The sequence below is a fragment of the Callorhinus ursinus genome, unplaced genomic scaffold, assembly GCF_003265705.2.
Source record: "Callorhinus ursinus isolate GAN/ISIS: 27379988/994484 unplaced genomic scaffold, GSC_fseal_2.0 scaffold7, whole genome shotgun sequence".
NCBI lineage: Eukaryota > Metazoa > Chordata > Mammalia > Carnivora > Otariidae > Callorhinus > Callorhinus ursinus.
In genome coordinates, this window is record NW_027397069.1 from 50,989,816 (window position 1) to 51,005,847 (window position 16,032).

A 16,032-nucleotide genomic window follows, 5' to 3' on the forward strand; every position below is an offset into this window, starting at 1 on the left:
CTCTGTATCTACAAGATGATTTTCTTTAGGAAATAGTGGTGGAGTGGTTTGATGGGGAAACAATACTCTGAAGCTGGGTTGAATGATTAAAAAAAAAAGAGAAAAGAAAAAAAACATAATTAGTAATCCCAACCACCTACATTTAGGTAATTTTAGACTTCAGAAAAGTTGCAAAAGTAGCACAGAGTTCAGGTGTGCCCCTCATTCAGCTTCCCCCAATGTTATCACCTTACAAAATCATGTACAGTAATCAAAACTGGGAAATTAACATTGGCACAATAGTGTAAACTGCAGACTTTATTCAAATATCTATATTTTATTCTATAGTTTTCCCTTTTTCTGTCCCAGGATCTAATCCTGACTCCTACACTGCATCCAGCTGTCATGTCTCCCTCATCTCCTCACGTCACAGTTCTGTGGTTTTTCCTTGTCTTTTATGATCTTAACACTTTTGAAAAATACCGGTCAGTTGCTTTACAGGATGTTCCTCAATTTGGGTTTGTCTGATGTTTTCTCATAGTTAGAATGTAGTTTTGCATTTTTGGCAGGAATACCACAGAAGTGATACTGTGTCCTTCTCCTCGATTTATCATGTCAGGAGTTTCACGATGATGACGTTGACCTTTGTGGCTTGGTTAAGGTGATACTTGCCAGGTTTCTCCACTGTAAAGTATCAGCCCCCCTCATTGCTATTAATAAATACCTTGGGGAGATCATATGAGACAGTGCAAATTTATTTCTCCTCAAACTTTCACCCACTAATTTTAGAATCCATTCTTAGATTTTCTCTGTCAATTATTACTGTTTTCCTCATTCTATATTTATTGATAGGAATTCCTCTGTAGAATTATCCCTTCTCCCTCATTTACTTATTCAATCATGTATTTATGTCAGTATGGACTCACAGATATTTATTTATTCTATAAGTTATAGAACTTTTATTCTACAAATTATCCAATACTATATTTGTTTTTAATTATTTGTCAAAACTACAACATGATTTAAAAGACAGAATAGTATTTTTTTAAAGATTTATTTATTTGAGAGAGAGAGAGTGTGTGAGAGCAGGGGGGAGGGGTAGAGGGAGAGGAGAGAGAGAAACCCAAGCCGACTCCAGGATGAGCATGGAGCCCTACCCCTGGACCCTGAGATCATGACTGCAGCCGAATTCAAGAGTCCAGGGCTTTCCTGGGCTGAACCGACCGAGCCACCCAGGCACCCTTGGATTGAATAGTATTTCAATTACATGTCTGTGCCATGAATTAGTCCATTTCTTCAATGTTGGACATAGATTTTATTTATTTATTTGAGAGAGAGAGGAACAAGCAGAGAGCAGCGGGCAGAGGGAGAGGGACAAGCAGGCTCCACCGAGCAGAGAGCCCGACATGGGGCTCCATCCCAGGACCCCGGGATCATGACCTGAGCGGAAGGCAGCTGCTTAACCAACTGAGCCCCCCAAGCCTCCCCAAGTTATTTGATACTATTAAAGATTTTTCATATACAGAAATCTTTGAGTTTTTATGTTTTCCATAACTTGGTTTTCTAACAGCAGAATTATTGGATGTTGGAAAAGTTTATACTGGTGGTTGTGATCTAGGCGGTGGCAACAGTCAACATGTCTACACGGAAATCACACGGTCCACGCACTCCACCCAGAACTGAGGCTGGAGATCCTGGAGTTCAGGAGGACCTCTGCCGGCAGGGTCAGGTAGCTCAATTGTCAATAACCTGAAGAACACGTAACAATAAAGTTATTGAAGTTGAGAAAGAGACTTCCGGTAGGGGCATTTCTATTTCCGTCAGGGCCTATATTCTTTGCGCGCTTCTTCTATATCCCAACCGGAAATATTTGTACCCCGTTTAGAGCCACGTCGATCCTTGCCTCGGTCCCGCCCACACACAGTGGAAGCATTTCCGGGGTTAGGTTATTCTGCTCCGCCCCGCCGCCGGTGCCTTGCTGGAAGCCCGGGTTCCCCCGGAAGTGGCCCGGGCCTCTCTGTCGGGGTCCGCACCACCCCGCTGCTGCTGAGGCCCACAGAGGCAGCGGCAATGGCAGAGGCGGCGCTCCTGCTGCCGCCTGAGGCGGCGGCAGAGCGGGACGCTCGGGAAAGGCTGGCTCTCTGGGATCGGAGACCCGACACGACGGCGCCGCTGACCGACAGGCAGATGGACTCGGTGCTGGAGCTGAAGGCGGCGGCAGAGAACCTGCCCGTTCCGGCCGAGGTGAGGTGACCTGCTGGAACCGGGCTGGGGCGGCAAGGAGGCGGGGTTGGGATGCCTCTCCGGCGCGCCCGCGGACCCCGGCCTTGCAGACTGCAGCCCGGGGGCTCTCCTCCCTCCTCCCGTTTCACTGTGGCGGCTCGGGTGGTAGAGGCCCCCTCACCTTCCCGGGCTGTCAGGCCTCGCACTGCCGGCGACCGCCGACTCTACTCTTGGGCGGGGGCGGCTGCGAGGGCGTCCAGTGGCTGGTGTTGGCTGGCACCCAGCCCTCCACCTGCGGCGTGGGACGGTTGGCTGGGAGCCTTCCTTGCCCTGAGCGTCTTGCCCCGGGTGTCCCTGCTCTCAGCTGAGGCATATTCCTGCTGCTCACCATCTCCCAGGAGAGGGCACCGAACCCGAAGAGCTTTGCTTCAGGACAGCCTCCTTCCTATTGGTATTCGTTTACCACCTTAATGAGTAACCCAGCTTCCTCTTTCCATGGGGGCACTTGGAGAGACACAACTTGACCCAGAGTGACGGTTTCATTCCATCATTGAGCAATAAGCTCTCCGTCAAGTACAGGTTATGGGAGATCGGTTTATCTGACCTGTAACAGAGCCATAAAATGAATTTTCTTTGAAAGCTGGGTCAGTACATTAGGTAACGCTGGTTTTCGGTGTTAGTGTCAACGTTTTTAATCTTAATTAAAATCTTATGTATATTACCGCTTGTGTCATTTAGTTCAGGTAGTTACAGTACCAGGAAGTACATCTTACGAATTGTCAGATGTTTGGCAGGCTTTTTTCTGGTTTTGAGAGCCGGGTTTAGGATTACTATTTTATTAATAACGATGGTTATTTTTTATGTTGGAAGCACTCCTTGTACGCGATTTGGATTTGTGTCCAAAGGCACATTGTTTTTAGAGACAAAGTTTTTTTTTTTTCTCCCCTCAAATATTAGAGGTTGAGAACTTTGATTTGAAAGTTCACTTTCACTGTTACGTGCTCCACCATAAAGTACAGGCGTTCTTTCTTGTGTTTCTCTGTCCACCTGTAGGATGCTATGCTGAAATAAAGGAGGAAACGGGGAAATTTCTTTGGCTTGGCTATCAAAGTCTTTTATTCTCTGGATAATAGAAGTTGTTTGCTTTATGAACGTTCCAGTCTGTTTATGATTGATTTGGCCTGTTACCGAAGCAGGATGCTTGGACATTACAGCGCCTGTGGGGAATATAGTCCACAAGAGTAGTAACCCAATTTGCTTTTATTATCTTAGCTTATAAACTATTATTGAGCATGAAGGAAAGGGGTTTGGAGGAAGTAAATGGAATCTTTCATTTTCACCCCATTTTTTTTTCATATTTATGCAGTATAATGCCCACATTCACCCCATGCAGTCGTTTAACATATATTATGTGGCTACTCTGGGCTAGGAATTGAGGGTAGAAGGATAAGAAAATCAAGATCCCTAGTCTCATGGAGCTGACATAACTGTGATCAAGAACTTGTAAAAAAAAGAACAAGGTGAGTTCAGACAGTGATCCATGATACAAGGAAAACAAAACAAGATAGTGTGACACAAAGGGACAAGGAAGGAAGCCTAAGAAAGTGACAGTCTAATGTGAAAATTCATGATGGAAAACAAGATGCCGGCCTTGCAAAGACTAGAGAAATAACCTTCCAGGTGGAGGAAAAAACAATGCAAAGTCATGGGTAGGCGATGAGCTTGACAAGTTCAGTGGTTCAGTGAGGGTGTTCTGGTACATGTAGCTTAGATACTGGATTCCTGCGAGAATGAAATGACCTTTATTTACCTGTCTGGGATCGTTCAGAGGACTCATTGTTCTTTAGCTATCTGCAGCCTTCATTTACCTTTACTAAAGTATTTATATGTCTGGTGGGAACATTGGAATTGAATTCTTCATCTATTACCACTCTTAACACTGGTGCTGAAAAAGAATGCCTCAATTTTTATTTTGTCTAGGGTATCTGTAAAGGATTTTCTGTAGTGTTTCACAGTTTTCACAAGATTAATTACTTCCTGAACAACTGGAACTGAGCAGGTTAGTTGAATAGCAAAAGGCCAGCTAAGCTTCAGTAAATATCATAAAGCTGTTAACTTCTGTAGAAAATAGCTTTCTCTTTTATGAAGGGGAACTGGTCTTATCTTGGAAAGAAGTTAAATCTTTGTGTTTTTTTTTTTTTTTTTTTGGTGTTAGATAAAAGAATTTGCAGTAAAATATTAGGTAGACTGGTTTCTTATAGCCAGGGCAAATTTTTTAGTAGTGAGGGCCTTTTTCTTTCTGTTGAACTTAGTAGTTCTTGATAAATGCTACAATAATTGATCCTGAAATTTACCTGAAATGTACTGTGACAGTGTTTTCCTTAAGGCTGTGTGTTCTTAATATATTTAACTTCTTTGAGCCTTTCTTTATAAAATGGGGTTCATAATAGTACCTTATTTGTCTGATGGGGAGTTGTGAGAATTCAGTGAAGTTGTGTATGTAAAGTGCACACAGCGAGTGACCTGGTAGTATTATATTATATGCTTTTTCCCCCCAAATGATTAATAACTTGAGAGAATAGATTAGAATTTTGTGATCCTGAGCTGGTACAGGTGTCACTCAGACCACAGGTAAGAAAAGAGGTTAAGTGCCTTGAGGAAGGTTCTGGGATTCCATCTATACCTCTTCAATGATTTGCTCCAGTGAGAGAAAGTAACATCAGGTTTCATTTAGGGAATGAATTGTTTAGATTATGAAAGTGATATTCTCTAACCCAGAACTGTGCAAGAAGTAAAGTTTGGGAAAGAAAGGTGTATTTGTTTTTTTCCTGGACCTGCTTAACTCGTCAGGTGAGGTTGATAGTTTATTGTAATTATTATTTAAGATGTTGACATACCATTTGCATAAACTATACAGTAGCTCTCTAGGACTGCCAATTAGGAACCTAGATCTGTGCTCTTCTCTCTCTGGTGGTAAATGTCTGCTCCATCTGGAAGCCAGCACAGTGTGAGTGAGCCAGAGGACTCAGGAGTGAATGAGTGAATGAGAGCCAGTTTATTTATTTATTTGTTTAAAGTAATTTCTACACCCAGTTGGGACTCGAACTCACGACTCCCAGATGAAGAGTTGTGTGCTCTCCCGACTGAGCCAGCCAGGAGAGCCAGGAGTGAATGAGAGGTCAGGACGGGAAAGTTTGTGACACCACCACACCTCTTCTTGATTTTCCTTTCCATTCCAGGTGCTTTGAGAAAAGAAGACAGCTGAGCAAATGTACCTAATGGGGGCATTTTCTCGTACTCTTTTAAAAAGCAACTTGTTTTGTTTCTATAAAAAATTACTTCTTAGACGTGGTCTGCTTGGCTTCTCTCTTGCTTGGTTTGAGAGTAAATGGTTTTGTATTAGTGCGAACAAGGGAACAGGACAGGAAGCCTCCTTCTATTTCTGGTATTTAAAAGTCCTTATGCAGGGGGCCTGGGTGACTCAGTTGGCTCAGGTCATGTTCTCAGGGTCCTGGGATCGAGCCCTACATGGCGCTCCCTGCTCAGCGGGAAGCCCGCTTCTCCCTCTGCCTTCCACTCCCCCTGCTTGTGCTCGCTCGCTCTCTGTCAAATAAATAAATAAAATCTTTAAAAATAAAAGTCCTTATGCTTGAAAAGTAGTTAGTATTTGTACATAATCAAATAGAATGCTTTTTCATATATTCAAATTATGTTTAGTCACAACGTGACTATAGATAAAGACCGTATCTGGAATATCTGCATTACCTTCTCAAGTATCTAGAGTTTTCATATGATTTGGTTTTCTAAAGTAAATTAGAAGATAAATATTTTTTGGTTCAAGATGACATACTGACCACATGTGTATGACACCCTTGGTCCTTTTGACATGACAGTAATATTTGTGTGGCACCCCAGAAAGAAAGACAGTATCAGTAAACTTGTAGTTTTGATAAATTTATGGAAGTCAGGAAGTATGTACAACCATTTAAAAAATCTAAAGACTTAATTACAGAATAAGGTATAAATATTATTCATTTTGAAGATCTAAAAAAAGGTGGCATAAATGACAGGATTTGAGATTAAATGTAGAAGAAAATATTAGGGAGACTCATTTCTTCATTTTACTTAGTGGGGACCTCAGATTGATGAATTGAGTGAAGACTGATGTAAATCTGTGTTTTAGAGTTATGGGGTAACCACCAAAAATATTGAAAATGGTTAAATTGGCTAAAAGTGGGAGTTGGGGGAAGGATTTTACTTTTCCATTAGAATTCTTTTGATGATTTAGAATAAAATTATGTTTATGTGCTTTGAATAATTTCTATAAGGGAAGATTGATAAAAATTGCAAATTATCTCTTTCATTCCTTCTTAAGTTCTTCATTCTGCCCTGAAAATCCTTAGAAGAATTTCTCAATTATAAACACTGGTATTGGGATGCCTGGGTGGCTCAGTCTGTTAAGCATCTGCCTTTGGCTCCGGTCATGATCCCAGGGTCCTGGGACTGAGCCCCACATCGGGCTCCTTGCTCAGCAGGGAGCCTGCTTTTCCCTCTGTCTCCTGTTCCCCCTGCTTGTGCTCTTTCTCTCTCTCTGACAAATAAATAAATCTTTAAAACAAACAAACAAAACACTGGTATTGCCTCAGAGAAGAACAACTGGAAAGATGGAAAAGAAGAAGGAAGACTTGGTTTTTACTTAAATAATCATTCTGTACTCCTGGACTTCTAAAATAATGGGCCTGTTATAGTTTAATGACAGGCAGTTATGAATTTAAAGTGAGAGAGTAGGGGCGCCTGGGTGGCTCAGTCATTACGCTTCTGCCTTCGGTTCAGGTCATGATCCCAGGGTCCTGGGATCGAGCCCCACATCGGGCTCCCTGCTCAGCAGGAAGCCTGCTTCTCCCTCTCCCACTCCCCCTGCTTGTGTTCCCTCTCTCACTCTCTCTCTGTCAAATAAATAAATTCTTTTTTTTAAATAAATTCTTTAAAAAATAATATAAAGTGAGAGAGTAAAATCCATACTCTGTTGAGAGACAATTGAAAATGATGCATATTAAATGAAAAAGGCAAAGTGTGTGTATAGCATACTATTAAAAGGTACACTTCCCTTGTCTATATATAGGCTATTATAGGAAAGAATCCCGAGAAACTCGTAACTAATAGCTTCTGAGGAAGGAACTGGATGGTTGGAGAATGGGTCCAGGGGAAGGGGACTTCTACTGAATGTCCTTTAAATTTTGTGCCATGTGAATTTATTATCTTTTCAAGTAACTATGTTTAAAAGACTGCTATGTATATTATAAATGATTCTGGAACAAGAGGAATTTTACTTTTTACCTGTAATTTGTGATATATTGTCAAGTGGTGTCAGAATTATGTGGTTTAAGACCTCATAAACTCTGATAGAATATGATTATTACATTTTCATTTTGCAAAACCATGTATGTGGTATTATAACCAGAGTTTTGACATTGATTTATATGACTTTTAAAGATACATTTAAGATCTTTTTTCTCAAAGGGATTGAATTAAGGATAGATACAGGTCTTGGTGGTATTGAAGGACTGAATTTTGCTAGGGCCTCTATGCGTTTTCAATATTTCAAATGATTGCCCTAGTGTTTACAATATATTTCTTTAATTAGTCACAGTCTGCTTTTAAATATTATACTACTTCATGTGTGAATAAGAATCTCACATTAGTATGCTCCCAATTCTTCCTCTCTCTCTTTTGTACTGTTGTTATGTATTTTACTTTTACATATGTTTTAAACCCATGATACATTGATACTATGTTTGCTTTTTACATTTATCTTTCTGAGTGATTAAAAAATTTAAAAATTGTCATATTTACCTTTATTTAAACCATTTCTGGAGCGCTTTAGTTTTTTTGTTGTTGTTGTTTTGTTTTAAGATTGAGGTTCCCATCTGGTACTTATGTTCTATCTGCTTTTGAAGAACTGCCTTTAACATTTCTTGTAGTACAAGTCTGCTAGAAATGCATTCTCTCAGCTTTGTTTAAACAGTCTCTATTTCCCTTTCATTAAAAAAAATATTCTAGATAAAGAACTCTGGATTGACAGTTTTTTCCTTTTATCACTTAAAAGATTTGCCTAATTTCTGATGAGAAGTCTGCTGTAATTCTTACCTTCATTCTTCTGCATGTAAAAAGTCTTTTTTCCTTCATCTGCCAAGATTTTCTTTTTAACTTTGTTTTTCAGGAGTTTGAATATGTGTCTAGATGTGCATTTGTGTGTGTGTGTGTGTTTGTGTGTGTATTCTGTTTGGGATTCTCTGAGCTTAGAACTGTAATTTGGTGTCTTTTATTATTTTTGGAAAATTCTTAACTAAAATATTTTTTCTACCCTATTCTCTCTCCTTTTGGTATTCAGATTATGCATATACTAGATAATTTGATACCATCCCATTCTTCTTGGATAGTGTGTTCAGTTTGTATTTTCTCACTGTTTCCCTTTGTGTGTTTACTGTTGGGTTATTATATTAACTGTCTTCAATTTCATGGATTCTTTAGCTGTGTTGAGTGTACTGATGAATCCATTGCAGCAGCCCTCTGTCCAGCTTTCTTTTACCTTAGCCTAGTGTCCTTGTGCTTTCTGGTATGTTCTTCAAATCTGAGCCTGATCCACATCTCCCCTCCCTTTTCCCTTTTAGGTATTGTGTAAACATTGATGATAGAATTGTATGTTTGAATTTTTTGTTTTTTAAGATTTTATTTATTTGTCAGAGAGAGAGAGCAAGCACACAAGCAGGGGGAGTGGCAGGCAGAGCAGGCAGAGGGAGAAGCAGGCTCCCCACTGAGCAAGGAGCCTGATGTGGGGCTTGATTCTAGGACCCTGGGATCACGACCCGAGCCAACGGCAGACACCCAGCCGACTGAGCCACCCAGGTGTCCCATATATTTGAATTTTGTCACAGTCTGTTCATATAGAACTAAATTTTATTCCTAGTGAGATATAATTTTATAAAAATAGCTTATGGACTGTTCTGTTCCCAAGAAGCACTCTAGATTCTGATTTATAGATTTACTTATTCTGTTGCTCATAAATAGGAATAATAAGAATAATATGGTAAATAGCAGTAGCTCAGATTTATTGAGTGTTTACTATCTGGCAGGCATTATGCTAAATACACATAGTATTGTCTCTGGGGGGTACCTCCCCCTCTCCAAGGAGGCCACTTTTGTTGGTAATTGGGCTGGTTGCACAGAGCAGGAATAGTGTGACTGCACGGCTTCTCTGCCTCCAGACTCAAAACTGGAATTGAAATGAAACAAAGGCCCTTTTACTTTCCGAACCCTTGGTGGCAGCACACAGTTGCTGGTGATACTTCAGACTCAAGATAGATTCTCACCGGATTTGAGAAACTTAGTTTTTACTGTGTCCTTTTATTACTGAGGTATTATGTCACCATTCAGGAAGAGTTTACACGAATAAGTGGTGCCCTTAATAAGATGTATTTACATATACCCATGACCTCCTGGCTCTTGAGTCAGACTCATTTGTGGGGAGAAGGCAGATGAGGACTTTCTTGAGCATTTTTTGTTTTGTTTTGTTTTTTTTTTTTTTTGGTTTGCAGCTTCCCAGCAGTTTAAGAAGCCTGTTTTGCCACACCTGTGTTTTCTTTTTTTCACAATGGCTTCATGATACAGATACTGGAATTCTTTTTTTCTTTCTTTTTTTTTTTTTAAAGATTTTATTTGAGAGAGAGAGAGAGAGAGCATGAGCTGGAGGCGGGGGACAGAGGGAGAGGGAGAGGGAGAAGCAGACTCCGCCACTGAGCAGGGAGCCCCATGTGGGGCTCAATCCCAGGATCCTGAGATCATGACCTGAACCCAGAGGCAGAAAGACACTTAACTGACTGAGCCACCCAGGCAGCCCAGATACTGTAATTCTTATTTTATAGAGAAGAAATTGGGGTTTAGAAGTAGTAAGTAATTTGCCCATGGTCACACAGCTTATACGTGAGCAGGAGCAGGGTTCAAACCAGGCTGCACTATAAGGTGCTTTACCGTACTGGAAGGGATGGCTCCACTTGAACTTTCAGGTACAAAGGGTTGTATTTCTAAATTAGTGATGGTGCATTGTGCATCTAGCTTTTTTTTTTTTTTTTTGCTTTGAAGATCAAATACTATCTTCAGATGAAAGTTTTATATCTAGGAAAACAGATGGGAGCAATTTCCTAAGGCCCTGGGTCAAGGTTTTATATAAGTGGGCTTTAAATGTTATGCCCTGAGGACTAAAAACTGGAACTGAAATGAAACCGGCCCTTTTACCTTACCCTGCAACCACACTCCGTTTATTGTAGGTCTAAAAATAGCATGTCTGTGTGACTATAGGTAAGTTAACACCTGGACTATCTTTAGTAGTGGAGAACTAGAATTGTAGGTTGATGGCCTCAAAGTGAGGCCTTTTAGGTGGGCCTCTTCTGAAACTGATGGGAAACTCTGAAATTCTTTCTACTCAGTTGTAATTTCAAAATTTGTCACCAAGAAGGTGTGTGTGAAGTGTGCCAGTGGTAGAAATGGCATAAGGAGATAATTCATAGTTATTGATAATTGATAACTATTGATAGTTAATTCTTGGGTGTGATTTATTTTCTGTTGGTGCTCATTAATCAGGCCAAGCTCTTTTGTTAGATCCTGGGAAGGCAAGCTACTTTCAACTGCATACAGGTTTTTGCCTTTGGTGCCAGTTCACAAGAGGTTCAAGTAAGAAAATGTGTATTGATTAGCACAGATTCACAGCCAGTATTAGAAATGTAACTCAAAAATCTTACTTTACTAGTGGTGTGATATCAGCATCACATTTATATTTTGAGACTAGCATTTAATAGAAAGAGCCTAGTTGTATTATTATATGGCATTTATTAACCTCAAATGATTTAATAGAAAACATTTCTTTCTCTTTCAAAACAGTGAGATGGAATAGCAATCTTGTTTAGAGAGTTTTCAAGTTATTTAAATATTTTTGTGGCTCTTTTTTTTGAAGCTTCCAATTGAAGACTTATGTAGCATAACATCCCAGTCGCTGCCCATTGCACAGACTTCAGTAATACCAGAATCTACAGAAGACATTCTCTCGAAGGGTTTCACTTCCTTAGAAATGGAAGAAGAAAGAATTGAAACTGCGCAGCAGGTGAATGGCAGTGTTGTTGCTAAGGACGTTTGATTATTCTAAATATCTCAAGACAGGGCTAATAAAAATGTCCTGATTAAAAGTTTGAACATTTGAAACTATAGTTAACATCAGATCTTTCTAGAACAATCTTGATTTTGTGTTAGTTTTGTGTTTTAAATTAACCTCTTGCCCAATTATACTTGAAATACAGATATGATATTCCAAGTGTGGATGTTGATAGCTAGTCATTAGGGTTTTAATAGTTCATGCACTTTTGACTTCCCCCAGTGTATGTTTATGTTAACGTGTCCCCCCCAGCATGCGTGTGTGTGCACATACTCGCATATGTGCGCACATACCCCTGTGCTTGTTGCCATGTAATTTCTTTTTTTTTAAGAACCTAAGTATTCTCTTTAGATGAATCCTTATAGTCATTTTTCAGTAGTTTACATGTGTAATCTTTCCTTGATTTTTATTTATTGCTCATTATAAACCTAAATGTATAGCAGTTTCTTCTGCCACTTCCCCTGTCTCTTCTTTCTACCCTGTAAAAATCAAAGCCTAGGCATTTACCCAGTAAAACAAAAAGCAAGCATGCTGAATTGCATATGTAGTAAGTCAAGAGGCGGTGCTGCAGAGTGAAAAAGAGTGCCACCTCTTGAGATAGGCCAGCTTGGATCTGAAAGTCACTTCCATCACTTACCATCCTTGTGAGTTTAGGCAAATTACTTATATCTTAGGCTTTTAGTTTTCTAATCTGTAAAACAAGGATGTCTGTATACCCTTCTCATGGGGTTTTTCTGAAAATTAGATAATGCATACCCTGTATGGCAGGCACACAGTCAGTGTCCAGTAAATGATGGCTAAGGTACTTGGCAAGCCTTGTATCTTGAGAGAATGAAGCATACCCTTGACTTCAAATCCCACTTGAGAATTATAGAAGATAGTCTTACGCTGTGTCAATGAACTTATTTGGATTATTTGAAAAAAAAAAAAAGTCATCTGGGCTAAATTTGTACCTATGTATCTCTCTTTAAGAAAAAACCTAGTATATTGAGTTATAATTTATACACAATGAAATATACTCATTTTAAGTATTTTGCTTGACGAGTTTTGACAAGTTTAACTACCACTGTGATCAAGATATAAACCATTTCCATTATCCTTCATGCTTCTTTGTCAGTCTTCTCCGCCTCTTTTTAGTAATAGATATTTTTCATGACTTATGAAATAGCTGTCAGGGCCATAACTCAAACCCAGGTTTAGCTGATACAAAAATTCATGTTCTTAATCCACTCTGTTACATTATTTCAGTTTATATTTTTACATTTCTTATTAGATAACATTAATAATAACATTTACCCAAAAACCCTAAGTTACCTATTCAAATTGAGCAAAGTAGCAAATGGGCATTAGCCTCTTAGGAAGAAATATATATTTTTTACATATTGTATCTTTAATACTCCTCCTTGTTTGACTCTGGATATGACCAATGTTTTTAATATCCTTTGCTTTTCCTAGCATGTAGATATTGACTATGGAATTAAATTGTTATCTCCTGGTTAAAAGTAATTATTAATGTCTGATCCCATACGATAAGACTTAGATAGTGTATACCCTTTTTACTTGCTGTTTAGCATGTAGCCACTTTTCATTTTGTCTGTTTTAGTTTTGTTGACAATATAATACTCTTTATTTTTCCAGTTTTTCTCGTGGTTTGCAAAGCTACAAACTCAGATGGATCAGGATGAAGAAACTAAGTACAGGTATGTGGTTCTTGAGTTTGTTGACTATCCTGATTTTTAAATCATACTCATCTGCAGCATTTCATAATCTGTGTCTTCAAACAAAATTAAGGTACAAAGAAAGATCCAACAGCAACATTTTCTTTAAAAAGAGTTAGAGAGAAATTGTGTGATTTAAAAAAAATAGTTGTATCATAATAGGTGAAGAAGTACAGACATTGGTTTTTAGATAATTCTAGAAAGATTTGGGTTCAAGTGGGAATTTTACAGGAACTGTAAGAGATATTTGTTGCTTTTCTTTAGGAGTAGAGACCCAAGAGATTTTAGGGATGCTCACCTAGACTGGGTGTAACTATGTTGTTCTGTTTGTGTATATTGTTAGCATGGAAGAAATGATGGTGCATAGTTTCTAGCTGATTTGGGGACTGTGGGTTGAATAACTGCATTTATTTAACATTTATTAAGTGTTATTGCTAGGCAATGTGTTAGGCTCTTTGATACATGATTCCACTTAATCTTTATAGCAGCTATGTGAGGAAAGGTATTATTTTTCCCATTTTACAAATGTGCAAACTGAGGCCTGAAAGTATTAAGTAACTTGCCTAATGTCATAGAGAGTTGGGCAGAGCTGAGACTTATACTCAGGTCTTTTTTTTTTTTAAAGATTTTATTTATTTGACAGAGAGAGACACAGCGAGAGAGGGAACACAAGCAGGGGGAGTGGGAGAGGGAGAAGCAGGCTTCCCACAGAGCAGGGAGCCTGATGCGGGGCTCGATCCCAGGACCCTGGGATCATGACCCGAGCCGAAGGCAGACGCTTAGCGACTGAGCCACCCAGGTGCCCCTATACTCAGGTCTTCTAATTCCAAGTCCAAAATTCTTTCCATGACCTTACACCATCGTGGGGTTTTTGGCATAAGTGACCTAAGGGATTGACCTATTCCATACCTTGGGATGGCCCTAGTGTACTAGTTTTTGAAAGTTGGGCCAGTGATTTCTTGCCTTACGTGTGAAAAGCCAGCTTGTGGCTTCAAGGTTGACTCCTTTTGTTGGCTTATAGTTGCAGTGATTTCCTTCTAAATTACTGAAAAAGGCGTTAACATAGTTTTTGAATATAATAACCTTTAGTGAATGGTCAGACTTCTCTCCTGAAATTCAAGCATTTGGGGAAAAATGAGACTTTGTTGTTTATTGACTCTGCTTATTGGGGGAAAATATTATTGCCAATCCCCTTTTGGTTCTGTTTTCTAGACAGATGAGGGATTACTTGTCTGGGTTTCAGGAGCAGTGTGACGCTATATTGAATGATGTAAACAGTGCTCTTCAGCATCTGGAATCATTGCAGAAACAGTATCTTTTTGTGTCCAATAAGACAGGAACCCTACATGAAGCCTGTGAACAGCTCCTAAAAGAACAGGTAATTTGGAGTATGGGAAAGGGTTAGTGATTGTATTTAATATTTTATTTTTAAGTAGATGAATAGAATTTAATTGTAATTTCTCTAATTTCTCCAAGTATATATTGAACTCTGTATGAGGCCTTGTGCTAAGCATGCAAATTGTTACATTGTCAGACTTTTTTATTTTAAATAAGCTTACATGAGTGAACTGGGCAAGGCAAGCTTTCCTACGTTTTGAGCTGTTATATCTCAGCACAATTTCAGAGTGAAGAGGATACATTAGTTTGCTCTGTGCACACTTTACTATTGACACTTCAGACAAGCACAGTGATTGTAGTAATGGTGGGGTTTATGAAAAGATGAATTGATCTAGATTGCAGTTAAATTTATGATTTAAAGATAGAACATTTAAGTACTTTATCTGAGTTTTCTCTGTGTATTTTGAGTTTTTTTTTAAAAGCAATTATTTATTGTTTTATAAAAGATCATATGTAAGTTGCTATACTAATCATTGCTTATTAGTCCATAATTGCAGAAATCTTTGAGCATTAGTCTGAAATCTTATGTCTAACATAAACCTATCTGGTATAAATCTATTCATGTAATTTTGAGACTGGAGTGTTGATTCTTACGTTCTTATGCTAATTTTTTTTTCTTTTAAAAAACACAAGTCGGAACTTGTTGATCTGGCTGAAAACATTCAACAGAAGCTTTCCTATTTTAATGAATTGGAAACTATTAACACAGTAAGCATGGTTTTTTACTTTTTGTAAAGTTAATAACCTTATTTTATATTTCCCCTTTCTGAATATAATTTTTAAATTTATAAATTGGCCCGAGTGATATTTGAACTTAATAGTTTGCTTGCTGATAGATATTCCTATTTGTACCCGATGGAGATATCATTACCAGTTCAGATTTTTTCAAATATGATTTAAGTAGTAGTTCTTTTTTCTTTTTTTTTTTAAGATTTTATTTATTTATTTGAGAGAGAGAGAGAGCGCGAGCGAGCACGAGAGGGGGGTGTGGGAGAGGGAGAAGCAGGCTTCCCACTGAGCAGGGAGCCCGATGCGGGACTCGATCCCGGGACTCCAGGATCATGACCTGAGCCGAAGGCAGTCGCTTAACCAACTGAGCCACCCAGGTGCCCTTAAGTAGTAGTTCTTAAGTTATATTATTCTTATTAAAATCTCTTTGTCAGTTACCACTTATAGTATCTTATTTGTAAACTGTGAAGATTGTAAGAAGAAATATTAAATTTTAAATCTTGCTGTGGTTGTGTTATTATTAGTAATCAAAACATTTTTTAAATTAATCTCATGTTTAATTTGAAGTGTAGTCCTTATAATGCATGCTTGTATCACAAAGTAATAGTCTCAAATAAAACTGCTGTGTAAATTATATTCCTATGTCTTTCTGGCTCATAAATTAATCACAATTACTACATATAAATTATTAAAATCATTAAATTAATCATAATTATTATGGTTTACTACAGAGTTAGAAAACTAGGAGCTAGTTAACAATGGAATACAAGGCAGTCATTCATG

General features: G+C 38.7%; 1 protein-coding gene across 4 annotated transcripts in view; it reads left to right on the forward strand.

Moving 5' to 3' along the window:
- Positions 1 to 1,943: 1,943 nt before the first annotated feature.
- COG3 (component of oligomeric golgi complex 3) overlaps positions 1,944 to 16,032 on the forward strand; it is a 66,137-nt gene continuing 52,048 nt past the window's right edge. For 3 of the 4 annotated variants that reach the window (XR_012378801.1, XM_025874856.2, XM_073894522.1), the window contains exons 1-5: positions 1,944 to 2,223; positions 11,210 to 11,356; positions 13,043 to 13,104; positions 14,335 to 14,500; positions 15,154 to 15,228. Coding sequence is in view for 3 of the 4 variants with exons in the window: in XM_025874856.2 (XP_025730641.1) it covers positions 2,050 to 2,223; positions 11,210 to 11,356; positions 13,043 to 13,104; positions 14,335 to 14,500; positions 15,154 to 15,228 (624 nt within the window). In the remaining variant the exon portion in view is untranslated. The remainder of the gene's footprint in view (positions 2,224 to 11,209; positions 11,357 to 13,042; positions 13,105 to 14,334; positions 14,501 to 15,153; positions 15,229 to 16,032) is intronic. The other variant, XM_025874857.2, reaches the window with a different exon arrangement.